Genomic DNA, 26,664 nt, shown 5'->3' with positions numbered 1-26,664 from the left:
TCTTTCTACATGGTATCAGAGCAAATCATCTATACAGGGTGACTATTTGTTCTCACTACCCAGCTCAGGAGAGACTTTGGCCGCCGACCGGCCGTTTCGACTCCGATCAACATCGCCGGCGTCGCCTCAACCCCCTCATTCCACCACTGTGTGCTGTTGCCTGATCCAGTATACCATTAAAGAACTTCTGAGGTTTGGCTCTCAGATTCTATTTCGGTATTTGCTTGATTTGTAATTTTGGGTTATTTTGCTGCTGTAAGCACTTTGGATTAGCGTTTCGGTTAGTTTTCTTTGTCTCAACTAATGGTAGACAATAAGAATGTTATTTCTGATGTGATTCCGGTGATGACTAAGATCACGGAACCCAAACTTAATGGTTCAAATTACCTGGAGTGGAGTAAGACTGTTAGGGTCTATTTGCGGAGCATTGATAAGGATGATCACCTTATTAAAAATCCACGTACGGATGATACACGACAAACTTGGCTAAGAGAGGATGCTCGGTTGTTTTTGCAGCTTCGGAACTTGATTCACAGTGAAGTAATTAGTTTAATTAATCACTGTGAATTTGTTAAGAAATTGATGGATTACTTAGATTTTCTGTATTCTGGTAAAGGGAATATCTCCCGTATTTATGATGTTTGTAAGGCATTCTACCGTGCTTAGAAAGAGGATAAGTCTCTCACGGCTTATTTTATGGATTTTAAACGTGTATATGAGGAACTTAATGTATTGTTGCTTTTTAATCCTGATGTGAAAGTTCAAGAGAGCCCAACGGAGCAACTGGTCATTATGAGTTTTCACGTGCCTTCCTTCAGAGTATGAGATTGCTAAATCTCAGATTCTCTCCAGTTCTCAGATTTCCTCTTTGCATGAAACGTTCACACGGGTCCTTCGTACAGAGAGTACCCAATCTTCACAGCCTGCCAGTAGTGCTCTTATTAGCCGTAATCCAAATGGACAACAGGGTAATAGAAGAGGAAGTAGAGGAGGAATTACAGGCAACAGAAGTAATCAGCGTAATGGAGAGACGAGTTCTAATAAGGACTCAAGAGGAGTCATTTGTTATTATTGCCATGAGCCTGGCCATACAAAATATAATTGTCCGCAACTTTAGAGGAAAAATTAGCGATCACAGATGGCAAATATGGCAGCAGAGGGTTCTACAGTATCTTCCTCTGAGAAAACTATTTTGGTATCTGCAGAGGATTTTGCACAGTTTTCCCAGTATCAGACATTTCTAAAGCCTACCAGTTCCCCTGTCATTGCGATCGCTGAGTTAGGTAAATCCACTACATGCCTTGTGTCTTCCTCATCCAAATGGGTTATTGATTCTGGTGCGACAAATCACATGACAAGTAATTATAGTCTTCTATGTGCTTTTCAGTCTAATCTCACTTCCTCTACTGTTACTTTAGCTGATGGTTTTACTTCTTGTGTCATGGGTTCTGGAACTGCGAACTCGACTTCGTCAATTTCTTTGTCATCTGTTTTGTGTCTACCAAAATTCTCTTTTAATTTATTTTCTGTTAGTAAACTTACTCGTACCTTAAATTATTCTGTTTTCTTTTTTCCTGACTAGTGTTTGTTTCAGGATCTTACGACGAAGCAGATTATTGGTAGAGGAGGTGAATCAAGTGGTCTCTACATTCTGGAAAATCATGTACCGTGGTCGCTTGTTTGCTCCAGTACCTTAACACCTCTTGAAGCTCATTGTAGATTGGGCCATCCTTCTTTGTCTAAAATGAAGAAGCTATGTCCTCAGTTTCAGTCTTTATTAATACTAGAATGTGAGTCGTGTCAGTTTACAAAACATCATCGTTTGCCTTCTGTGTCTAGAGTCAATAAACGGGCTTCATCGCCTTTTGAGTTAGTTCATTCTGATGTTTGTGGTCCTTGTTCTGTTACTTCTAAAACTGGATTTTGTTAATTTGTTACTTTTGTTGATGATTACTCACGTGTTACCTGGTTATATTTAATGAAGAATCGTTCTGAGTTGTTTTCTATCTTTTGTGCCTTTTGTAATGAAATCAAAACCCAATTTAATATTTCTGTGCGCATATTAAGAAGTGACAATGCCAAAGAATACTTTTCAGCACAATTTCAGTTTTATATGACACAAAATGACATTCTTCATCAGTCTTCCTGTGTGGATACCCCATCCCAAAATGGCGTGGCAGAAAGAAAAAATTGGCATCTTCTTGAGGTAACTCATGCTCCTCTTTTTCAGATGAAAGTTCCTAAACACTTTTGGGCTGATGCAGTTTCTACAGCATGTTTTTTGATCAATCGTCTGCCGTCTTCTGTCCTTAATGGGGATATTCCTTATATTGCTTTGTTTCCTACAAAATTTTTGTTCCCTATTGAACCCTGTATTTTTTGTTGTACCTGTTTTGTACGTGATGTTCGTCCACAGGTTACTAAATTGGATCCAAAGTCTCTCAAATGTGCCTTTCTTGGGTACTTCCTGCTGTAAAAAGAGTACCGCTGTTTCTCTCCTACTCTTAATTGTTATCTTGTTTCTGCAGATGTCACATTTTTGGAGTCCACTCCATTTTTTTCTCAATCATTTGTGTATGAGAGTCAGGGGGAGGAGGATGATCTCTTAATATGTACTATCTAACCAATGTCTAGTCCTCTCCCATAGCCTGTTCCTTCTGTCTCTAGGCCTACTCGACCTCTCATTGTTCATGTTTATTCCAGGAGATTGGAGATTCCTGACTCAGATCCTCCACCAGCTACTTCGTTGGGAGATCCTGTACCGTATACTGATCATGATTCTGATCTAGACTTACCCATTGCTCTTCATGTACTTACTCTATCTCTTCTTTTGTTTCTTATAATCAATTGTCTTCTTGTTCTCGGTGTTTTGTTACTTCTTTAGACTCTGTTCTTATCCCTAATACTGTTAGTGAGGCATTGTCTCATCCTGGCTGGTGTGCTGCTATGAAAGAGGAAATGGAGGCTTTAGATGCTAATGGTACATGGGAATTGTTGCTTTTGCCCACCGGTAAGAAAGCTATTGGTTGCAAATGGGTATTTACAGTAAAGGTAAATCATGATGGTTCTGTGGCTAGGTTAAAAGCACGTCTTGTAGCAAAAGGATATGCTTAGACATATGGGGTTGACTATGACACTTTTTCTCCTGTAGCTAAACTTACTTCTGTTCGCTTGTTTATCTCTTTAGCAGCTACATTTTATTGGCCCCTGCACCAATTGGATATCAAGAATGCTTTCCTTCATGGTGATCTTCTGGAGGAGCTGTATATGGAGCAACCACCTGGGTTTGTTGCTCAGGGGGAGTTGGGTAAAGTTTGTAGGCTTCGGAAGTGTCTTTACGACTTGAAACAAAGTCCTAGGGCTTGGTTTGTGAGATTTAGTGAAGCAGTACAGGAATTTGGTATGCAAAAGAGTAAGTGTGATCACGCAGTATTTTATAGGCTATCTGAGGCAGGTCTAATTCTCCTGGTAGTCTATGTGGATGACATTGTTATCACTGAGTGACTCTGTAGGTATATCATCTCTTAAAACCTTCCTCCAAACCCAGTTTCAGACCAAAGACTTGGAATTGTTAAAGTATTTCTTGGGTATTGAAGTTATGAGAAGTAAGAAGGGTATTTTCTTGTCTCAAAGAAAATATATCCTCGATTTATTGACAGAGACAGAAAAATTTGGTGCTAAGCCTTGTAGTGCACCAATGACTCCAAATTTACAACTGTTAGCAGGGGATAGTGAGTTGTTTGAAGATCCAGAGAGATATAGGAGATTGGTAGGAAAATTGAACTACCTTACAGTCACTCGTCCTGACATTGCTTATGCTGTTAGTGTGGTAAGTCAGTTTATGTCTTCCCCAACTGTTGCTCATTGAGAAGCCTTGGGACAAATTTTGTGTTATCTGAATGGCGCTCTAGGAAGAGGTTTGTTATATGGTAATCATGGGCATTTGAATGTTGAATGTTTTTCAGATGCTGACTAGGTTGGATCTAAGGGTGACAGGAGGTCAACTACTGGATATTGCGTTTTTGTTGGAGGAAATTTGGTGAATTCAAGAAGCAAGAAGCAGAGTGTAGTTTCTCGATTTAGTGCTGAATTCGAATACAGAGCCATGGCACAATCAGTATGTGAGGTTATGTCGATACTTCAATTACTAGATGAGACAGGTTTTAAGACCTCCCTGCCTGCGAAATTGTGGTGTGATAATCAAGCTGCTCTCCATATTTCTTCTAATTCGGTGTTTCATGAGCAGAGCAAATATATTGAGATTGATTGTCACTTTGTTCGTGAAAAGATTCAACAACAGATCATCTCAACAAGACACATCAAAACTGGAGAGCAGTTAGGAGATATTTTCATAAAAGCTCTGAATGGAGCTAGGATTGACTACATTTGTAACAAGTTGGGCATGATAAACATCTATGCTCCAACTTGAGGGGGAGTGTTATGGAAAGTCAATCATTATATTATTTCTCTGTATATTCTGTATTCTGTATTCCTATTTAGGATTTCTTATTTAGGATTTCTTCCTAATTAGTAGAACACAATTATAGGAATCAATTGTATATATATACCCATGTACAGATTAATTGAAATTAAGGAGAATCATCTCTTTCTACAATTCCCATACGCGCCGCTTCTCCTATCACTACCATACCGTCGATGCCTATTGAACTTGACTAGTTTATAGTTATCTTCCTCCTCCGAATCATTATAGTGTACATTTTGCATACGTGTAGATATTGGTCAATAAATAGGGTTACCATCTACTGGCCTTCTTTTGTTAGCCTAATTCCTGTTTGTTTTAGTTTCCAAAGCATCAGAACAGTCTACAATTTCTTTAAAGCGTCTCTTATTATGCTCAAATTTGAGATCCATCCAATGCCGCGGAAGTCATTCCCATTATTACAATGTTTCATCACTATAGTAATGGGTTCTTGCTCCCTGATCATCATTATGAGAACCACTACTATCACCAACTCCATTAAGGTTAGCTATCTTAATTGGGGTGATTTCCCTGCACTGATATCAGTTTACGCAGCGTGAAGCTTCAAAACACAATACTCACACAAGAGTGAAAATTAGAGAAAAATGTCTACAAAATTTTTATTAACTGAATTCTGAACTGAAAATACATAAGACTATAAGGATTTTGGACTCTAAAACCTAATAGGAAAATAACTCTACTAACTAGGAAGTTTAGATAGACTAAATTGTAATAAGAAATCCTAAATAAAATAGGAAGAAATCTAAATCCTACTTAGAATGGGAAAATTAAATAAACCCTAGATGAAATAGGAAACTGAGAAGAAAATCCTAATTGAAATAGGAAAATAAATTAGATTAATTTTGACAAACTCTCCCAAAACATTCAATAACTTTCCGAAAACAAGTAGGATAATGTTAGGACTGCTGAAAACACGCTTGGAAACCTGTTTGGATTGAAAAACACATCTTCACAAGCTGCCACATAAGAAAACACGAATTTCTGCTTTTGTTGTGCCCTGTGGAAGATGTGTTTCAGACTGCTGGAACACACTAGCGTTGTGTTCTTTGTTGTGTGGAACTCCAAGCCCCATGTCACCCTCGAGAGGTTCACTACAGCCTCTATGAGTTGTGCAATTGCTGTAGTTTTAGAATTGGGCACAATTTTTTTTACGCTTGTTACAAATAAGATAAGGGATGGTGTTGAGAAGGATTCTTGGAGAGAAGAATTTGTATTTCAGTGTGTATTTGCCTTGTGCACTCTTCCTATTTATATATAACAGTCCTAGATACGAAACAAATCTAGATATTCCAGGAAACTAATAAAAAAGGAAGAAGATAACTACAAGAAGAAAAGAAAAAATATAATCCCTTTAATTTAGTAATTTACAATCTGGTGGGATTCTAACACTCTCCCTCAAGTTGGTTCATGTGTGTTACGCATGCCCAACTTGCAAGCTAGAGTATGAAATATCTTGATGTTTAAACCTTTAGTAAACACATCGGTCACTTGTTCTTTGAAAGTCACATAAGAGACACTTAAAGACCCATCTACTATTTTCTCTTTTATGAAGTGTCGATCAATCTCTACATGTTTGGTCTGATCATGTTGAACTCGGTTATGAACTATACTGATAGCAGCTTTGTTATCGCAAAATAAGGACAAATTATTTGTTTTTGATAATCGCATTTCTTCCATCAATTTTCGCAGCCACAATAGCTTACACATACCCTGTGCCATGGCTTTATATTCTGCCTCTACACTAGATCTTGCTATTACATTCTGCTTCTTATTTCTCCAAATGACTAAATTGCCACCAACAAAGGTGCAATAATCTAATGTCGATCTTCTATCATCGAGAGATCCAACCCAATTTACATTTGTAAAAGCTTTATTTGGAGATAGCCATGCTTTGAAAAAAGAGGTCCCTTTCTAGGTGCAGATTTTAAATACCTCAACATACGAAAGACAACTTTTAAGTGAGGTTTTCGAGGATCATGCATATACTGTTTCACTAGGCTTACAATATAGGCTGTGTCAGGTCTAGTATAATAGAGATAAATTAATCTCCCAACTAACCTTTGACATCTTCCTATGTCAACGGCCTCCTCAATTCCAGCTTGCAGCCTGTGATTAGTTTAAATAGGAGATTCTGCCGGTTTACAGCCCAACATGCCTGTCTCATCTAAGAGGTATAATATGTACTTCATTTGAAAAATGAAAATCCCTCTGTCTAAGCTGACAATTTCTATTCCAAAGAAGTACCTTAATCTACCTAAATCTTTAATTTCAAATTCTTGAGCCAAGCACTCTTTTAGATGTGCGATCTCTTCCTTGTCATCTCTTGTCACTTCTATATCATCAACATAAACAACAAGCAATGTGATCTTACCTCTGTGGTGTTTCATGAATAGAGTATAATTGGTATTGCTTTGATAGAACCCAATGGAAATCATAGCTTTAATAAATCTGTCAAACAATGTTCTTGATAACTGCTTCAATCCATATAGTGTATTTTTCAATCTACAGGCTTTTTCTTTGGTCTTTTCACCCTCAAACCCTGGAGGGATTTCCATGTATACTTATTCTTCCAAATCTCCATGCAAAAAAAAAATTCTTCACATCAAACTACTGTAGGTCCCATTCAAGGTTTGCAGCACATGACAGCAAGATCCTAATTGTATTCATTTTAGCAATAGGTGCAAAAGTCTCTTGATAATCCACCCCATACGTCTGAGTAAATCTTTTGGCCACTAATTTGGCCTTATATCTTTTAATGGAATCATCTGCTTTATGCTTTAAAGTGAACACCCATTTGCATCCAACTAGTTTTTTCCCTAGAAGAAGAGTAACAAGAACCCATGTCTCATTTTTTGCTAAAGCTTTCATCTCTTCTATCATAGCTGCCTTCCATTTTGGATTAAGGTATGCTTTCTTCTAATCATGTGGGATAGAAACAGAAAAACAGACAAGACAAAAGCTTTATAGGAAGGAGATAAAGAATCATAGGAAACAAACTTGGATATAGGATGTTTAGTGCAAGTCCTAACTCCTTTTTTGAGAGCAATGGGTATATCAAGGTTATCAACAAAGTATTAGAAGGAGTATCAGAAGGAAGAGGCTCACCACATAATTATTCAGGCTCAGAATGTTCAAGAGTTGAATCTAGAGGTTTTGGCTAATCAATTATATCATGCTCAATGGTTGTATTTGCCTTGTTCTGACGAGTGTAGGTTCTTAAATCCAATCTATTCAATCTCCCTGCGATTTGAGGTTGGGGTTGAGGAATTGATGGTGATGGTTGGTCCTTATCCTCAATGTCCTTATCCTTAATGCTATGATTGGGTTCAAAAAACATCTCCTCCTAGAAAGGTTAAATAGTCGCCTCTTCCTTATTATGCTCCCTCTGAAGAGGTGGTTGGAAATAAGGTTCATATTCCCTAAAGGTGACATCTATACTTACAAAGTATTTTCTAGAGGGAGAATAATAACACTTGTAACCCTTTTGATTATTAGAATAACCCGTAAACACACATTTTTGGGTCCTAGATTCTATTTTCCCAACATTTGACCTATGAATAAAGCAAACACACCAAAAAACCTTTGGAGGAATAGTATAGAAATTCTTACCCTTAAGAACTTCCAAAGGACTCCTAAAGTTTTGTGTGTGAAGGGGCATTCAATTAATGAGATATGCTGCAAAAAGAATAGCATCCCCCCAATATGATGTGGGAAGATTCATTTTAAATATAGTTGATCGAGCCACTTCAAGTAAATGTCTATCTTTCTTTTCAGATACTCCATTTTGTGCACTTGTATTTACACAATTAGTTTGATGTAGGATCCCATGAGACTCCCTGTTCCATTGTCAGTTTTTAGAATCTTGACCTGTGCATTAAACTGGGTGTAAATCATTTTATGAAATTGTTGAAAACAAGAAAAAACTTTATGTTTAGCTCTCATAAAAAAAACCGAAGTCAACCTAGTGCAACAATTAATAAAAGTGACCAACCATCTATAACCGGATAAAGAAGTTGTTTGAGCGGGACCCCATACATCAAAATGGATAGTCATAAAAGGAACAAAAGCTTTATTTTTTTATTGAAGGATAAGAATGTCTTTTGTTTTTAGCAAGTTTACAAGCATCACAAACTAACAATTCTGATTTGCATTGTCTAAACAAAATGGGATATAACCTTTCTAAGGTTGAAAAAGAAGGATGTCTTAATCTTTTATGCCAATGAAAGATCTTTTGATCAGCTCTTATTGAATTTCCTACCAAAGCTTTGGGGTTTGAGAAAGCATTACTATCATCTAGCAAACAAAAGCCATCTTGCAATCTATCACTGCCAATCATTCACTCTGTTTTTAGTTCCTGAAATGTACAATGAGTAGGATAAAATTCAATTTTGCAATTAAGGGCTTTAGTAATATAGCTAACAGATAAAAGGTTAGTAAGAAAACTGTACATATGCAAAACTAAAGTAAGATTTATTATAGGAGTGCATTCAACAGAACCTATTCCAGAGAATTTGGCTAAAGATTTGTCTGTTGTGCAGAATTTTTCTTTTCCTGAACATGGAGAATAGGTTGTAAATTTATTTGAAGAGCTTGTCATGTACTTGTTTGCTCCAAAATCTATAACCAAAAGAGATTTTTCAAGATTAGCAAGAAAAACATTGCCTGATTTAATAAAATTAGAAGAGACAACTATGACAATTTGAGATTCCAGCTATGACAATAAACACCTTAGGGACTGTACTTCTTCATTGAAGAGGATCCCAGTGGTGGCAGTAGGAGCATTGTTTTCAAAAAAATCCACTGTCTCAGAAACATTTGCTTGTGGTCTTGCTGAACTCATTCGTTTACCTCCACGCCCTTTGGATGGGCGACCATGTGGCTTTCAGCAATATTCCTTTGTATGTCTTGATTTCCTACAGTAATCACAATGTAAATGATCCTTATCTGATGAACCATTAAGAAGGATATGTGACTGTTCTCAGGAAGAAGCAATTATTAACCTTGCCTTGTTAGAAGGTAAAGAGTGGATCATGACACTTCTCCTACTTTTCTCTTGTTGTACATATGAATAAGTTTGCCTTAGGGAAGGCATGGGATCCTCACCAAGCACTTGGACTCGAATATGATCATACTCTATGTTTAACCTAGCAAGGAAGTCATAGATATGTTCTTTTTCAAATTTTTTTTGGAATTTAACAGCATCAGTAGTACATGTGACTTGAAGGTCTTAGTAATAGTCTAGTTCCTGCCACAAACCACTCAGTTCAGTAAAATACTGAGCAATGGTCACCTCTCTTTGTTTCGTAATATGAACTTTATTTTGAAACTATGCATCATTGCCCATCTAAGAATAAGTTTGGGAAATTGCATTCCAAATAGCTGCTATGCTATTCAATAATAAATATTCACGGGCTATCTGAGATTGCATTAAATTTATAAGCCAAGGCATCACAAAGGAATTCTTCAATTCCCATTGACCATAAGTGGTACTAGTTGCTTTCCGTTTTGTTTATCCCTGGTGACATATCCTTGCAGTCCTCTAGCCTGAATAAACAATAAACAAGATCTTGACCATACAAGATAGTTAGTACCTTCAAGCTTTATGGGACTGATTTGTAAAGAAGGATTGTTAGTCATAGTACCCATCTTAGTTTCTGAAATATTTCTTTTTTCCCTCAGCCATTAAAAAAAATGAACAATGGAATAAGAATACCAGACAAAAAAAATGCAACAGTACAAGTTCAAACAAATCGGTTTAGGTATCAAGGAGCAAATTAGGCAAGAGGAATAGGTTGGGCAGAGGCACGACGGTCAGGGGAGAACACCGAAAGAAGATTCGGACGGAAAAAGTCACCGAAAGAGGGCTCACGCACTGGTGCATGGAAAACTAGCGAGATCTTGTGTCAGTGCATGAGTCCACGCACTTTGCCGGACGGTGATGAGTCTTTGGTGACAGACTGATCGGAGATTGGGCTTCCTTCTAGGGTTGGTGTTGACAACTCAATCACCTTCTACAGGTCGCTAGAAGCTTACCCACTTAAAAACCCTAGTTCTTTTAAAAAAAAAATTACGATGCTAAAAGGTGGCTGTGCTCTAATACCATGTTGAGAAGGATTCTTGGAGAGAAGAATTTGTATTTCAGTGTGTATTTGCCTTGTACACTCATCCTATTTATATGCAACAGTCCTAGATACAAAATAAATCTAGATATTCTAGGAAACTAATAAAAGAGGAAGAAGATAACTACGAGAAGGAAAGAAGAAATACAATCCCTTTGATTTAGGGATTTACAATCTGGTAGGATTCCAACAAGTAGAAAAAAAAATTTGAGGGGAGGAGGCACTAAAGAATGGAGCCAAATTTTCTTCAAAATTGCCTATTACATGATTGCAGGATGGAATTTGAACTGCAATTCATTTTTGTTCTTGCATTGTGATGATGAAGACTGGAATAAGTAAAGGCTTATTGACTTTTATTAGAGCCAATTCATTTTTGTTCTTGCATTGTGATGATGAAGACTGGAATAAGTAAAGGCTTATTGACTTTTATTAGAGCCTCAACTAAGTAGTCAGGGAGCTCGTCTTATATCAGATAAATATATCAGTTTGCATTATGTTATATGATGCTTTGGCAAGGTTATTTTCCTAGAGGAGGATGTTGATGAGGGTTTTGTTTCTGCCAGAATCTCCTTTCTGATGAACCTATACCTATTTCTCATTTGTTAAACATGTGAAAATTGGTTAAGTTAAAAAGGTGCATTCGAATTTCTGTCACATATGCAGGAGAGAAGAAAATACTGGATCATTCTTCATTATGTTGCTTACTTTCTTGGTTATCATTTGTGAGAGATTTGATGTCTATGTTGTTCATTGTGTATGCTAATGCTAGCAGTAGTGGTGGGCACGTTGATGAGTAGGGAAGGTTTCAAGGATAAGAAAATTATATAATTAAATGGACCCTGCTGCCTTATTCCTGTACTTCTTGTCCAAAATACTTAGAACAACCAAAATTTAGGCTATTGTTTTTGTGAGAAAAATGTTAAAATTAGATAAATCATAATCTATTTTTCTTTATGATCTTTTTTGTAGTTAGAGCTTTATAGGAGGATTTTTGATCCCTCATATTGTACACTTTTGGTTTCTTTCTTAATATTTTTTTCTTATAGAACAAAAATGGATTAATCATAATCTTTCTCCTTCCCATGTTATCTATCTGAATGACATAGATAATTGCTTTAGATATCTGATTCATGGCTTGACATGCCACTCAATCATTGAATTTCCTAGGTTGCGGAATAAATCTTTATGATGTTACTTGGCGTTTACTATGTTTTACCCTTATAAGCGGAAAAATACTATGCATAACTTGAATAATTTGTATGGTTAGATTGCTTTGACTTATGGGAGATAAAAATAGCTTGGTGGAAAATTAAACGTTGCTTTGCTGTAAGGTTATAATTGGCCGTTACTTCAATATTTCTTACTTTCTGATGTGAATAACGTCTATGGTTTGTTTGGGAAGGAATGACTTTGATATTCTCTGCTCGATACTTTTGATGTTTTGTCAAATATTAATTTGTTTCCATCTTTTTCTTTAAAAATACAGTTTGAAACAATACCTGACCCAGAGCTTCCAGGACACCTTCTTCTGGAACAGTACCAGGTATGTTTATGGTTGGTCGTCAAAACTGCTCAGCATATTCACCTATAAATGGCTGTTCAACTACTGTGCTAATTGGTGCAACGCAAGTCATATTATTGACCATTGTTTCTGACATTAATGGTTGCAGAAAATTATCAAAATGAGACAGATAATAAAAAATTATCAAATAAATTTCTAGGATACATTCTATGATATCAGAGCTGAATAATGGTTATTTCAATTTTTATAAAGATTATATATGCCTATGTGCTATAAAGTTTCTTATAGCTATACGTGCACACTCATATATTCTGACTTATGTGGTTAAATGACCACAGATTTGCCGACATGTCTTGATTAATTTAGGTTTTTTTGACATCTAGGCCCAGCTAGTATCTGCTGTCCGCACTTCCTTGGATACTTCTTCTGGCCCTATTCTTCTGGAGGCAGGTCTGCAGTTGGCTACTAAGGTTTGGAGTGCACTTATATGGTTGTTATTCCTTTCAGTTTCCAACAACACACTGCATATAGATGTAGATGAATTGACTGTTGGTTTTTTTAGATAATGACAAGTGGAATACTGGGTGGTGATCAAGTTGCTGTCAAACGAATATTTTCATTAATTTCTCGGCCACTGAATGAGTTTAATGATGTTTATTATCCTTCATTTGCAGAATGGGTCTCGTGCAAGGTAGTTTCTTTTTCTTTGATTGGCATTGTGGGGCTGGGGGAGTAATGAGGTAGAAAGGGTGGGGAGCACAGAGATTCTGATTCTATTTGTAGTTATCTACACTTTTAAAACAGCATAGTTGTTTATGTCCTCTTCTTCAAACATTAGCATTTTGTTTGGAGTTCTACTAATTTCTTGAATATGAAATAGATCAAAATAAGACTTTTGGCTGCTCATGCCTCTCTCAAATGTTACACATTTGCATTCTTGAGGAGACATCATAGTGGGGTTCCAGATGAGTATCTTGCACTATTACCATTGTTCTCAAAGAGTTCAAATATTCTGGGGAAGTACTGGATTGGTGTTCTGAAGGACTACAGTTACATTTGCTTGCACTTGAACCTCAAGAAAAATGTAAGCTTCACAGATTTGAAATTCCACTATTGACTATTGTCTTGTTTTCTGTGATGTGCCTATTTTTGTTTTGGAGAGCAGAAAGAAAATCTATTATTTAATGTTTCTCATTTTACAGTGGAAACCATTCCTTGATGGAATTCAATCACCTCTAGTTTCATCAAGATTGATTCCTAGTTTAGAAGAAGCATGGCCAGTAATTTTACAAGCACTTGCTTTGGATGCTGTTCCTTCAAATGTGGATGGAGGTTTTAGGACAGCTATTGAAAATACTTCACAAAATAGTTTAATATCTAATTATAGCATGGTTGAATTGGAATTGGAGGAATATCAATTTCTATGGAGCTTTGCTTTGCTTGTTCTATTTCAGCAACACCATCCAGCAATTAATAGACAAGTAATATGTCTAAACACGGCTGATGTTCGATATGGTGGAGATTCAACAATTGAAGAAACAAATTCCACAACGTTGAAGTTATATGAAATTGTGCTGCCCGTTTTCCAGTTTTTATCATCAGAAAGATTTTTCACTGCTGAGTTTCTTACTGCAGATATTTGTCAAGAGTTGCTGCAGGTGATAATCTATGTCTGTTCCTTCTGTTCTTAGAGCCTGTGTACAGATTTGTTTGCTCATTTAGATTCATTATACGTATCTTGTTTCTGTACATATTAGAAAGAATGTGTGGAGTAATTCACTTGGCACTAGCAGTGGAAATTCCTATGGAGCACACTTCATACTGTAATTAAAACAGAAGTGTAGAAAATACACCTGGCGCTTGTGGTAAAACATTCTGTTAATGGTGCATCTCAAATCCCAAAAAATCCATCTTTCCAACTTAAGTTTTGGGTATGCTATAATCTTACATGACAAAATTTCAAGTGGTTTTTTAAATAAAACAAAAGTGTGTTTCTGCCATGGTAGGACTCCTTGCTCCATGGGTTGTGAAGCGCCAAATGAGAGAAAGCAGAGAATGCAGCGAAGATTATTCAATTACTGTGAAAGGCCAAATGTTCCATCAAATTTTCAGCATGAACCCCATCATCCAAATAATAATAATGATATAATAATAATGAATTGTTATCTTGAACTCCCTCCAACCTGGTCTTTGTGGAGATATTTCAATTAAGACTCAATTTCTTAATTTATCGTTTTTGTGAAATGTTCTCCAGATTTATTGTTGGCCATTGTGATTTATTATGACTAAATGTAGATCTACACTTGTCTTGCTTATAGGCCAATGCCATGATTTATCCCTCATGAGGAAGATTTCAATCTTCTGTTCATTTCTACCATTGAATTATTGTTTTCATCACTAAAAATTGATTTTTGAACTCTACATTTCAAGGATGTGTATAAAAGGGTAATGCATGCAGTCCATGATTCAGCATCATCATTGCTAGTGATATGCTTTTACCTTGACCGTACTGCTAAGATGATTTTTCTTCTTTTGTTCAACACTGATAGCTATTTTCTTAAAACTCTGTTATTTATCATACTGAAACAATGCAGGTTTTCTCATACTCCATTTACATGGATAATTATTGGAATAGTCTGGCCATTTCAGTTCTATCACAGGTAATCTTCCAAAGTAATCCCAAGTTTATATTCTGAAATTTAAAGAGATTCAGTTTTCTTTTCTGAGGTTTCTGATTAAGAGGAATTAATTTTAGCGTCATGGCATTTTGTTGAACCTTGCATTTTACCATACCAATAGCAAAGAATTGAATGTTCTCAGCATCCCATTTGGAGAAGTCTTTTTCATTGGTTGGAATGCAAACAACCCATTGCAATATGTGTGTGAGATTGTGTAGCTACTGTAACATTTACTAAAACAGTAGGAGATGATTACATGTTATGTATACATGACTACTTAGTCAATATTTTGGTCTTAGTAAATTGCATATTCGTCCTTTTACAATTTATATTTATATCCATTTTATATGTATTCGTATTGGAGGCACTTAGTACTAGTAGTTTGTACTGTGAATTGCCATGTTCCTAAGTGAGATATTTTCAATCACCACTTAAACTTGGGGAAGTTTGTTTTTTGCCAATGACCTATTGTCCTTTGCTGATCAGCATTATCATCTGTTTTTCCTCTAAGACTTCTTCTTCTTCATCCTTTCTATAGTGCTCTGAAGTTCTGAGATGCAAGTTTTACCTATAACAAATGCTATCAAAGCAGTTCTGATCCATCCTTTAGCTCTTATTCTTCTTTGATATTTTTTTCTCGTTTCTTAATTCTTCGGATTTCTCAATCTTCATCTTTGCATCAGAAAATACAAGCCCCATATTCTAATTAATCATTTATGTATATGAATTTTATATCAAATTTTCCGCTTAAATACCTAATTATGGTTTGACGCCTATGCCTTATAGAGAATGATAGCATGATTATGAAGTGCCACATTATGTTTTGGATACATGAGCTGAGCTGAGTGAAATTATTGTCTGAACAGATTGTGCAGAATTGCCCTGATGAATTTCTTGAAGCAGAAAATTCTGGTTATCTGGTTGTAGAACTTCTTTTGGCTTATATCTTCAATGTTTTAGAGAGGTCACTGATTTTACATTGATATTGGAAATTCATTTAGTATAAAGCATTCAGATGGTTTGTATTCCTTCAAATACTGTTGGCTAATATTTCTATACTTTTTGGTGCTCAGCACTGATGAATCTGGTCACCCTAACTGGGAGGACTTGGCATCTCCACTATTTATCACGGCAAAGACAATTGTGAGGCGTTTTGAGCAAAAGGTGGGTTACATTTATCAGGTTCATGTTATTCTCATACCTTACTGGTATTTAGTATTTATCTTCCATGTTATCATTGTTAGCATCTTAAACATCTGAATAAGTTCTTTGAATTTGTGTCTTAAGATGCAGAAGAAATTAAAATCTGTAGCACTGGCCTTTCTATTAGTTGGCTACAAGTGCATGCGAGAAGCTTCAACTGAATTATGCTTTTCAGCAGTTAATGATTTTGTCAGATGCACCAACCCCTTGTTGAAGGAATTTGTTGACGGTGAGCATGTGGTACTTCATATTTGCATAATCACAACTGGATTCATTTTTTGCTACTTATTAGGGAGCTCATGGAAAACCGCCAATGGATTGGCAATTTTCATTTGGTCACCCTTTGGTTTTTGATGTAATGTGTGCATAACCCCTCGGGGTTTGCTTCATTCCTTGTCTGTTGAAATCAACTGAAAATGCAAATTTTAATCCTTAAACAAAATTTTTTTTTCTTGATCGTACAATGCATAAAGTTTCATGATGTAATTAAGTCTAAATTGTAGAAAGAGATGGTTCTCTTTAATTTCAATTAATCTGTACATGGGTATATATATACAATTGATTCCTATAATTGTGTTCTACTACTTAGGAAGAAATCCTAAATAAGAAATCCTAAATAGGAATACAGAATACAGAATATACAGAGAAATAATATAGTGATTAACTTTCCATAACACTCCCCCTCAAGTTGGAGCATAGATGTTAATCATGTCCAACTTGTTACAAATGTAGTCAATCCTAGCTCCATTCAGAACTTTTGTGAAAATATCTCCTAACTGCTCTCCAGTTTTGATGTGTCATGTTGACATGATCTGTTGTTGAATCTTTTCACAAACAAAGTGACAATCAATCTCAATATATTTGGTCCGCTCATGAAACACCGGATTAGAAGTAATATAGAGAGCAGCTTGATTATCACACCACAATTTCGCAGGCAGGGAGGTCTTAAAACCCGTCTCATCTAGTCATTGAAGTATCCACATTACCTCACATACTGATTGTGCCATGACTCTGTATTCGGATTCAGCACTAGATCGAGAAACTACACTCTGCTTCTTGCTTCTCTAAGACACCAAATTTCCTCCAATAAAAACGCAATATCCAGTAGTTGACCTCCTGTCAACCTTAGATCCAGTCTAGTCGGCATCTGAAAAACATTCAACATTCAAATGCCCATGATTACCATATAACAATGTCAAGACGAGTGACTGTAAGGTAGTTCAATTTTCCTACCAATCTCCTGTATCTCTCTGGATTTTCAAACAACTCACTATCCTCTGCTAGCAGTTGTAAATTTATAGTCATTGGTGCACTACAAGGCTTAACACCTAATTTTCCTGTCTCTGTCAATAGATCGAGGACATTTTCTTTGAGATAAGAAAATACCCTTATTACTTCTCATAACTTCAATACCCAAGAAATACTTTAATAATCCCAAGTCTTTGGTCTGAAATTGGGTTTGGAGGAAGGTTTTGAGAGATGAAATACTTGCAGAGTCACTCCCAGTGATGACAATGTCATCCACATAGACTACCGGGAGAATTAGACCAGCTTCAGATTGCCTATAAAATACTGAGTGATCACACTTACTCTTTTGCATACTAAATTCCTGTATTGCTTCACTGAATCTCCCAAACCAGGCCCTAGGACTTTGTTTCAAGCCATAAAGAGACTTCCAAAACTTACAAACTTTACCCAACTCCCCCTGAGCAACAAACCCAGGTGGTTGCTCCATATACAGCTCCTCCTGAAGATCACCATGAAGGAAAGCATTCTTGATATCCAATTGGTGCAGGGGCCAATCATATGTAGTTGCTAAAGAGATAAACAAGCGAACAGAAGTAAGTTTAGCTACAGGAGAAAAAGTGTCAGAGTAATCAACCCCATATGCCTGAGCATATCCTTTTGCTACAAGGCGTGCTTTTAACCTAATCACAGAACCATCATGATTTACCTTTACTGTAAATACCCATTTGCAATCAATAGCTTTCTTACCAGCGGGTAAAGGCAATAGTTTCCATGTGCCATTCGCATCTAAAGCCTCCATTTCCTCTTTCATAGCAGCACACCAGCCAGGATGAGACAATGCCTCACCAACAGTATTAGAGATAGGAACAGAGTCTAAAGAAGTAATAAAACAACGAGAATAAGAAGACAATTGATTATAAGAAACAAAAGAAGAGATAGGGTAAGTGCATGAACGCTTATCTTTACGAAGAGCAATGGGTAAGTCTAGGTCACAATTATGATCAGTATGAGGTACAGGATCTCCCAACGAAATAGCTGGTGGAGGATCTGAGTCAGGAATCTTCAATCTCCTGGAATAAACATGAACAACAGGAGGTCGAGTAGGTCTAGAGACAGAAGGAACAGGCTGTGGGAGAGGACTAGACATTGGTTGGACAGTATATATTAAGAGATCATCCTCCTTATCCTCCTGACTCTTATACACAGATAATTGAGGAAAGAATGGAGTGGACTAAAAAAAAATGACATCTGCAGAAACAATATAACGATTAAGAGTAGGAGAGAAACAGTGGCACCCTTTTTGGAGCCGGGAGTAACCAAGGAAGACACATTTGAGAGACTTCGGATCCAATTTAGTAACCTGTGGACGAACATTACGCACAAAACAGGTACAACAAAAAATACGGGGTTCAACAGGGAGTAAAGATTTTGTAGAAAACAAAGCAGTATAAGGAATATTCCAATTAAGGACAGAAGACGGCATACGATTGATCAAAAAACATGCTGTAGAAACTGCATCTGCCCAAAAGTGTTTTGAAAATTTCATATTAAAAAGAAGAGCACGAGTTACCTCAAGAAGATACCAATTTTTTCTTTCGGCCACGCTATTTTGGGATGAGGTATCCACACAGGAAGACAGATGAAGAATGCCATTTTGTGTCATATAAGACTGAAATTATGCTGAAAAATATTCTTTGGCATTATCACTTCTTAATATGCGCACAGAAATAATAAATTGAATTTTGATTTCATTACAAAAAGCATAAAAGATAGAAAACAATTTAGAACGATTCTTCATTAAATATAACTAGGTAACACGAGAGTAATCATCAACAAAAGTAACAACATAACGAAATCTAGTTTTAGAAGTAACAGAATAAGGATCCCAAATATCAGAATGAACTAATTCAAAAGGGGATTAAACCCATTTATTGACTCTAGACACAGAAGACAAATGATGATATTTTGTAAACTGACACGACTTACATTCTAGTACTGATAAAGACTGAAACTGAGGACACAGCTTCTTCGTGGTAGACAAAGAAGGATGGCCCAATCTATAATGAGCTTCAAGAGGTGTTAAGGTACTGGAGCAAATAAGCGACCGCAGTACATGATTTTTCAGAATGTAGAAACCACCTGACTCACGTCCTCTACCAATAATCTGCTTCGTCATAAGATCCTGAAACAAACACTAGTCAGGAAAAAAAGGAAACAGAACAATTTAATGTACGAGTAAGTTTACTAACAGAAGGTAGAATAAAAGAGAATTTTGGTAGACACAAAACATATGACAAAGAAATTGACGAAGTCGGGTTCGCAGTTTCAGAATCCTTGACACAAAATGTAGAACCATCAGCTAAAGTAACAGTAGAGGAAGTGAGATTAGACTGAAAAGCAGATAGAAGACTAGAATTACCTGTAATGTGATTTGTCGCACCAGAGTCAATAACCCATTTGGATGAGGAATACACAAGGCATGTAGTGGATTTACCTGACTTAGTGATCGCGGTGACAGGGGAACTAGTAGGCTTTAGAGATGCTTGATACTGGGAAAACTGTGCAAAATCCTCTGTAGATACCAAAACAGTTTTCTCAGAGGAAGATACTGTAGAATCCTTTGCTGCCATATTTGCCATCTGTGATCGCTGATTTTTCCTCTGAAGTTGTGGATAATTATATTTTGTATGGTCAGACTCATGGCAATAATAACAAATGACTCCTCTTGAGTCCTGATTAGAACTAGCCTCCCTATTACGCTGATTACCTCTGTTGCCTATAATTCCTCCTCTACTTCTTCTATTACCCTGTTGTCCATTTGGATTACAGCTAATAAGAGCACTATTGATAGGCTGTGAAGATTGAGTACTCTTTGTTCGAAGGACCCGTGTGAACGTTTCATACAAAGAAGAAATCTCAGAACTAGAGAGAATATGAGATTTAGCATTCTCATACTCTGAAGGAAGGCATGCAAGAAAACTCATAACAGCCAGTTGCTCCCGTTGGGCCTGCTGAACTTTCACATCAGAACTAAAAGGCAACAATATATTAAGTTTCTCATATACTCGTTTAAAATCCATAAAATAAGCTGTGAGAGACTTATCCTCTTTTTTAAGCACGGTAGAATGCCTTACAAACATTATAAATACGGGAGATATTCCCTTTATCAGAATACAGAAAATCTAAGTAATTCATCAATTTCTTAACAAATTCACAGTGATTAATTAAACTAATTACCTCACTGTGAATCGAGTTCCGAAGCTGCAAAAACAACCGAACATCCTTCCTTAGCCAAGTTTGCCGTGTATCATCAGTAGGTGGGTCTTTAGTAAGGTGATCATCCTTATCAATACTACGCAAATAGACCCTAACAGTCTTACTCCACTCCAGGTAATTCGAACCATTAAGTTTGTGTTCCGTGATCTTAGTCATCACCGGAATCACATCAGAAATAACATTCTTATTGTCTGTCATTTGTTGAGACAAAGAAAACTAACCGAAACGCTAATCCAAAGTGCTTACAGCCGCAAAATAACTCAAAATCACAAATCAAGCAAATACCGGAATAGGATCTGAGAGCCAAACCTCAGAAGTCCTTTAATGGTGTACTGGATCAGGCAACAGCACACAGTGGTGGAATGAGGGGGTTGAGGCGACGCCGGAGATGCTGGTAGGAGTTGAAACGGCCGGCAGACGCGCCTCCATGCGCCTACGAGTTAACAAACAGCGAGAACCTAAGTTGGGCGCGTGAGCCTTACGCTCTGGGATTCCGGCGACCGGATCAGAGGGGACGGCCCGTCGGCGGCCAAGGTCTTTCCTGAGCTGGGTGGTGAGAACAAATGGTTACCCTAGATAGATGACCTGCTCTGATACCATGTAGAAAGAGATGATTCTTCTTGATTTTAATTAATCTGTACATGGGTATATATATATACAATTGATTCCTATAATTATGTTCTACTAATTAGGAAGAAATCCTAAATAGAAATACAGAATATACAGAGAAATAATATAGTGATTGACTTTCCATAACAAAAATAAAAGAAGAAAACCAATCCTGAGGGTCCTGTTGAAGGATGGGATGAAAATTTGTACATATTCCTACCTTGCAGCATTTTTCCTTGGTGGTAGCTTTCATTGCTCAAATTTTCACCCTTTGGTTGCAAGCTTAATACGTTTGCCACTGCATCAATTTTTTACTAAAATTCATAGGAAGAGCAGAACTTTCAATTTGGAACTGTATAACCTATCGTAATTAGCAAAAGTGTTGTTTCAAGTAATAAAATGCTTCATAGGAAGCTAATTGATGTTTGTATTGTAGATTCTGAGCATGGTGATGATGGAAGTCCCCATCTGAGAGCAATCCTTGGAACTTGCCTGAATTTGATTGCTGATTTGACCAAGGATTGCATCAAGGGCATACATTTTGTGGAGAATAAAAGATCTGAGTCACGCAAGCTATTGCAATTAAAGCTTTCTTTCTCGCTTGAACAAACAATTTCATTGGCGAAGGTAGCTTGTCAAATGAAATGTCTCGGAGAAACCAAAAGCAGAAGCCCTTTCTGTTTTACTGTTTTCAAGTACTGCAGTAAATATTTCCAAGCTGTACTGAGCGACTCAAATCTACAGGTAAGCTGATCTACATATTTGAATCAAGGCTTGGTGCTTGGCACTTGGCTACTTATTGTTTACTAACCACTGAAAGATGTCTGGATAAACTTTACAGGTTCAAGCAATTGGATTGCAAGTTCTGAAAACCACATTACAGAGGAGCACCGACAAGGAAGACATTACTTTCCTCATATTCTTTTGTGGAGAGCTTGTTACAGATATCTTAACCATGATGCAGACAAAGTTGAAGGTTATCTGTTAACTGCTTGTTATATTACAACACTGCTGTTGAACATTAATGTTGTCATTCTCAACTATATTTCACTACTGGTGACAGAAACCTGCTAGTAAAGAATCTGTAGTTATTGCTGGCGAGGGCTTGAGATTCCTAGCACTTCTACAAACAGTTTCAAAGGCTAGTGAATGTCAGAGAGGTTTTATGACTCTGCTTCTCAATGCCATTGTCATGGTCTTCTTGGCATTGGATGATAACTCTTCACAGGTCAATGATTTTTTACTATCTTAAATAATATGGTGGCCACAGTTTTTTTTCCCTTTCATAAACTATTTTTGCAATGTAATTAAATAACAGGAAGTCATTGATTTAAGAAGCACTGCTGTAAGGCTTGTTTCTCATCTTGCTCAAGTTTCTTCCTCAGCTGTTCACTTCAAGGATGTCTTGTTATCAATGCCTCCAGCACATAGGCAACAGCTTCAGGTTCTTTCTTGCTATATTTTTCTTTGTGTAGAGTTCTTGCTAGATTGCTTTGTATGCATTTATAGATGGCAGGGAAAAAGAAGTACTAGTTGTTTTTGTCCTTTGTCATATTTGGTTACTGTTGTCATCATTTGGTCATCATCCAATAGATCCTGCATTTATATTGTCCTTTAATTTTTACCTTATCAAATTTTCATTGAAGGTCCATGTGTATACTCAAATGTGGGAAGGTGAGTTGGGCTTAATTGTTGACTTGTAAGAAAGGGAAGATGGGCTCATGTTGCATGAGACCAATTGGTTTGTGCTAGAGCCCTCATTTCCTAACTTGAAGCCACTCCACATCTTTGTATTTATTTCATTTATGACATTATTCTCAACACCACCCTTGTGTGTAACTAGGCCTGAATCAGTTGACGCTTGAACAAAGTTGACAAGAGATGGGGAAGAAGCACATATCCTGGAAACATGGGTATCCTTAAACCTGAAAAAAACACAAGCTAAACTGGCTTACCCAGGATGAATTTATTTTGCTATGATACCATATCAAATTTTCATTGATGGTCCATGGGTAGGCCTAAATGTGGAAAGAGGTGTTAGGCTTAATTGTGGACTTATAAGAGAGGAGAGATGGGCTCATGTTGCACAAAACTAATTGGCTTGTGCTAGAGCCCACACTTCCCGCTTGTAAGTCACTCCACATCTTCGTATTTATTCCATTTGGGACAAGATTCTCAACATACCTCAAGCATATATCATAATTTAAAAGGTTCATGCATCGCCCTATGTAGCTTAGACTTGGGGTGGCTTGTCCTCGCACGAGATTCTATATAAAAGCAGGGGGATGATTTTATTTCTAGCATTGTCTTTGTTGCTCATGGCTTAGCCATGTCAATTGATTCTAGCTTATGGCGATATTTTTTATTGGGAATTAGATCTACACATAGAGATCAGGAATTAGTCCAAGAACTTGTTATTATTATTATTATTATTATTTATGAGCTATTCTGCATTACTATTCTGGAAAATTTATTTTGTAGGAATACTCTTTCTTGATAAATGCTGTGCTTTAAATATGTAGTTTTCACTCTCTGCTTGACAAGAAATTTTCCCATTTTGGTCACTTATTTTCTACTTCAGGGGGTTATTCGTGCATCTGTAGCACAAGATTACAATGCAATGCTGATGAAACCTACAACACCTTTAGAAATAAAGTTACCAGTGCCAAAAGATTCCAGACCATTGGCTGTATCATCATTTCCCGCAGATGAGATTAAAGAAAAAAATTCTCCCCCATCAGCAGCTTCTACTAGTTCTGACAAGGATAGTGTGGATGAGGGACAAGATGATGAAGATGACTGGGATGCTTTCCAGTCTTTCCCTGCCTCTACAGATACAGCTGGAAATGATTCAAAAGTTGAGAGTGTTGCAGAAGAATCCGGAGTGGCCAAAACTTTTGTTTCGGAAATCAAATCTGGAATTGATGACATTCAGGAGTTTTCTACATCACAGCCTATAAACAAAGATGATATGGACGTAACAGAGCATCAAGAAGCTGGTGAAATGGAAGTAATTTCTGATAGCTCGGGAGACGAAAATAAGATGGAAGGAAACCATGATGTCTCTGCACAACTAAATGATCAACCTAAAAGAGAAGAGAAACTGGTGCGAAGCCAAGAGGGTGAAGGAGGAGCAGAATCAAGCCAAGGAAATATGAAGATCTCATCTGATCTTCAATCTGTTGCAGATGCAGAAGGATTGATTCAAGTGAATGTAGGGGAGGAGTATGAACAGTTAAAGGGGAGCCAAGGAAATGATATTGATCTTCTAGTATCATCCGGTGATCTTCAACCAGTTGAAGAAAGAGGATCAGTTGAAGTCAGTCTAGCTGAGGGCCATAATAAAAATGATATTCCAGCAACATCTGACAGTTTGCCTCCTGAAAAACCTTTTGATAGAGAAAGCCAATGAAAACAGACAATGAAGCCTACAGAAAAACTTTGTGGAGCAGTTTTTATACTCAAATTGAAGGATGAAAATAAAAATAATGACCGGCATCAAGAGAGAGGTGATTATCTGGAATTATCAAATGCTCAAGAAAATTAGTAAAACAGACAGTAATTTCCACATAGAACAGCATATATAAAAAGCTGATGAGGACGATGTGAACAGAACAATGGTTGTAAACAAGTCAGCGACAGAGTGTTGACCATTTGGAATTTGCCAAAGTGCCTAGAGTCACTCAGTTAGACAGATGATTTGTGTAATATGTTGTTAATGATGGGGGGTTTGTTATAAACTAGGTCTAAAAGGGCGATTGATTGTTATCCAATTAGTTTGTGCTTGAATTGTCTAGATATGTCAGTTCGATTCACGTGCTATTCTTCAGATCAATTTTTATCTATTCACTCAAATGTTTTTACCTGAAAATATTGGAGGCACGATTCTACATGGCTGTTCGATTTTGCTATCAGTCATGCTTTTATATTCCAAGTGTCTCAGCATTGTTATTGCCCTTGGGATCATAATGAAATTCTAAATTTTGTGCACATTTTCTCCATCAACGTATCATTTAAATTGAGCTGTTCAGGATTCTTAGAGGGCTTGATTTATATAAATGGGTGGCCAGTGCTCCTCCTTCCTCTTCCCTTACCTTTTATTGTTCCCAGTCCCAAACACATCAACGTATGAATTGAATTTGGTTATATTCAGGTGAATATAATTGGTTTTAATCAAATTGAAAATTTTCTTATGTGAAATTGTGAATTAAGAATCAGGACTATTTATGTTAAGCCAGACTAAAATTGAAATTGAAATGAAATGAAAGTTTTATGACGTAAGATGAAATTAAATTATAAGTTTAGTGACTGCTTATCATTTAAGTTTCAATGAAGTGGACATCATTCCTGCATATGCAGATCTACAAAGCCATTTGTACAACTCAATCTATACCCATATATCTTTTCCATCCATCTTAACATCATGTTGATATGTTGTTGTATGTCGTCGTCACATCTGCACACATTCGAAGGGAAAATTGATACTTGTATTATGTGTACCGGTTTCCAACCAGTGAAATCTACAGAGAGGCAGAAGATGGCAGTAATCCATATATATTGAATCGCATCTAACATGTGTTGTAGTAACCACAGCAACCTTGTAGTAACCACAGCAACCTTCAGGTCCCACTGAATTTCCAAGGTTGAGGTTTCCTGGCCATTTAGCTCTGTGGCCCTTTTAAAACACAAGTCACTAACACTTACTTGCTCAAATGAGTATTCCATAAGAAATTCTAATGTGTAACCCTGAAAACCTCTTTCCTGAAAGAAACACACCCACAAGGTTTAAGTTATGCTGGTTCTTAATTTGCGTATACATGCTAAAGGAGCTAACTCAACATCAGAGGATAAAGATCTAGAGATTAAGCTCTTATACCATTCGATGAAGCAAAAGAAAAATAAAATTTATGCACTTAATACGAAACTACACAAAGAAATGACAACCCCAAACAGACGGATAAAAGGGCAATAAACTGGGTATGCTTATGCATGATCAAAAGGCAAGGTTACGAAAATATTTAATTTTGGAGAAAGAGAGAAGAAATTAAGGTGACTTTTTGAAGGAAGATTACCTCATAATTTCTTATTTTCCATGCAAACACATTTCTGCTTTCTTTAACCTTTTCCTTATCTTCCCCTCCTTTTGCTGGTTTCAGAAAAGCAATCCTCATTTATATAAATGGAGATGAATGTGAAGAAAAGTAGGGCTTTCACTGAACCATTGTGATCTGTTGTGCCTCTATTTACAATGGCTGGGGGTGTTGGGGTGGTGGGGGCTGGGGCGAATATGAAAGGCCTTGTCTTCAAGGACGGTCATTGATTTTGAATCACACAACAGGAGATAGTCCTTTCTCTTTTCTAAATCACATCACATTGGGTCATATGTTATTGGCATTGATATTTAATTTCATAATAATATTTTCATACAAGAGCATTTAGCTTAGACAGCAGTAAAACTACTAATCAATGGGTTTGAAAGGAACTATAACTCAAATCCAATTAATAGAA

At 36.8% G+C, this 26,664-nt stretch overlaps 2 protein-coding genes across 4 annotated transcripts in view; one reads left to right on the top strand and one right to left on the bottom strand.

Annotated features, from left to right (window-relative positions):
• The window catches only part of LOC110637862 (protein SWEETIE), a 47,394-nt gene extending 22,248 nt beyond the window's left edge, over positions 1 to 25,146 (top strand). The window contains exons 35-48 of one of the 3 annotated variants that reach the window (XM_058137407.1): positions 12,107 to 12,163; positions 12,526 to 12,612; positions 12,705 to 12,833; positions 13,023 to 13,226; positions 13,345 to 13,800; positions 14,737 to 14,802; positions 15,687 to 15,784; positions 15,894 to 15,984; positions 16,108 to 16,252; positions 21,593 to 21,900; positions 21,998 to 22,132; positions 22,220 to 22,384; positions 22,475 to 22,600; positions 23,738 to 25,146. In XM_058137407.1, coding sequence (XP_057993390.1) covers positions 12,107 to 12,163; positions 12,526 to 12,612; positions 12,705 to 12,833; positions 13,023 to 13,226; positions 13,345 to 13,800; positions 14,737 to 14,802; positions 15,687 to 15,784; positions 15,894 to 15,984; positions 16,108 to 16,252; positions 21,593 to 21,900; positions 21,998 to 22,132; positions 22,220 to 22,384; positions 22,475 to 22,600; positions 23,738 to 24,568 — 2,898 coding nt within the window. In that variant the 3' untranslated portion in view covers positions 24,569 to 25,146. Of the gene's footprint in view, positions 1 to 12,106; positions 12,164 to 12,525; positions 12,613 to 12,704; positions 12,834 to 13,022; positions 13,227 to 13,344; positions 13,801 to 14,736; positions 14,803 to 15,686; positions 15,785 to 15,893; positions 16,003 to 16,107; positions 16,253 to 21,592; positions 21,901 to 21,997; positions 22,133 to 22,219; positions 22,385 to 22,474; positions 22,601 to 23,737 lie in introns of all 3 variants that reach the window. The other 2 variants (XM_058137406.1, XM_058137405.1) reach the window with 2 other exon arrangements.
• Positions 25,147 to 25,401: 255 nt separating this feature from the next.
• Positions 25,402 to 26,409, bottom strand: LOC110637863 (uncharacterized). The gene is made up of 2 exons (XM_021788224.2): positions 26,229 to 26,409; positions 25,402 to 25,917 (listed from the first exon to the last, which is right to left on the bottom strand). The coding sequence occupies exons 1-2, from the start codon at positions 26,325 to 26,327 to the stop codon at positions 25,498 to 25,500; spliced, it is 519 nt and encodes a 172-aa protein (XP_021643916.2). The 5' UTR covers positions 26,328 to 26,409; the 3' UTR covers positions 25,402 to 25,497.
• Between the last annotated feature and the right edge of the window lie 255 nt (positions 26,410 to 26,664).

The sequence above is a fragment of the Hevea brasiliensis genome, chromosome 16 (assembly GCF_030052815.1).
Source record: "Hevea brasiliensis isolate MT/VB/25A 57/8 chromosome 16, ASM3005281v1, whole genome shotgun sequence".
NCBI lineage: Eukaryota > Viridiplantae > Streptophyta > Magnoliopsida > Malpighiales > Euphorbiaceae > Hevea > Hevea brasiliensis.
The sequence above is the reverse complement of the archived record's forward strand: the minus strand, read 5'-3'. Positions and strand labels throughout refer to the sequence as shown.

Excerpts from the sequence above, each read along its gene's own strand:
- LOC110637863 (XM_021788224.2), bottom strand. The coding sequence starts at position 26,327 with ATGAGGATTGCTTTTCTGAAACCAGCAAAAGGAGGGGAAGATAAGGAA. Across the intron at positions 25,918-26,228 it reads GGAAAATAAGAAATTATGAG|GAAAGAGGTTTTCAGGGTTA; the intron begins GTAATCTTCCTT and ends TGTTTCTTTCAG.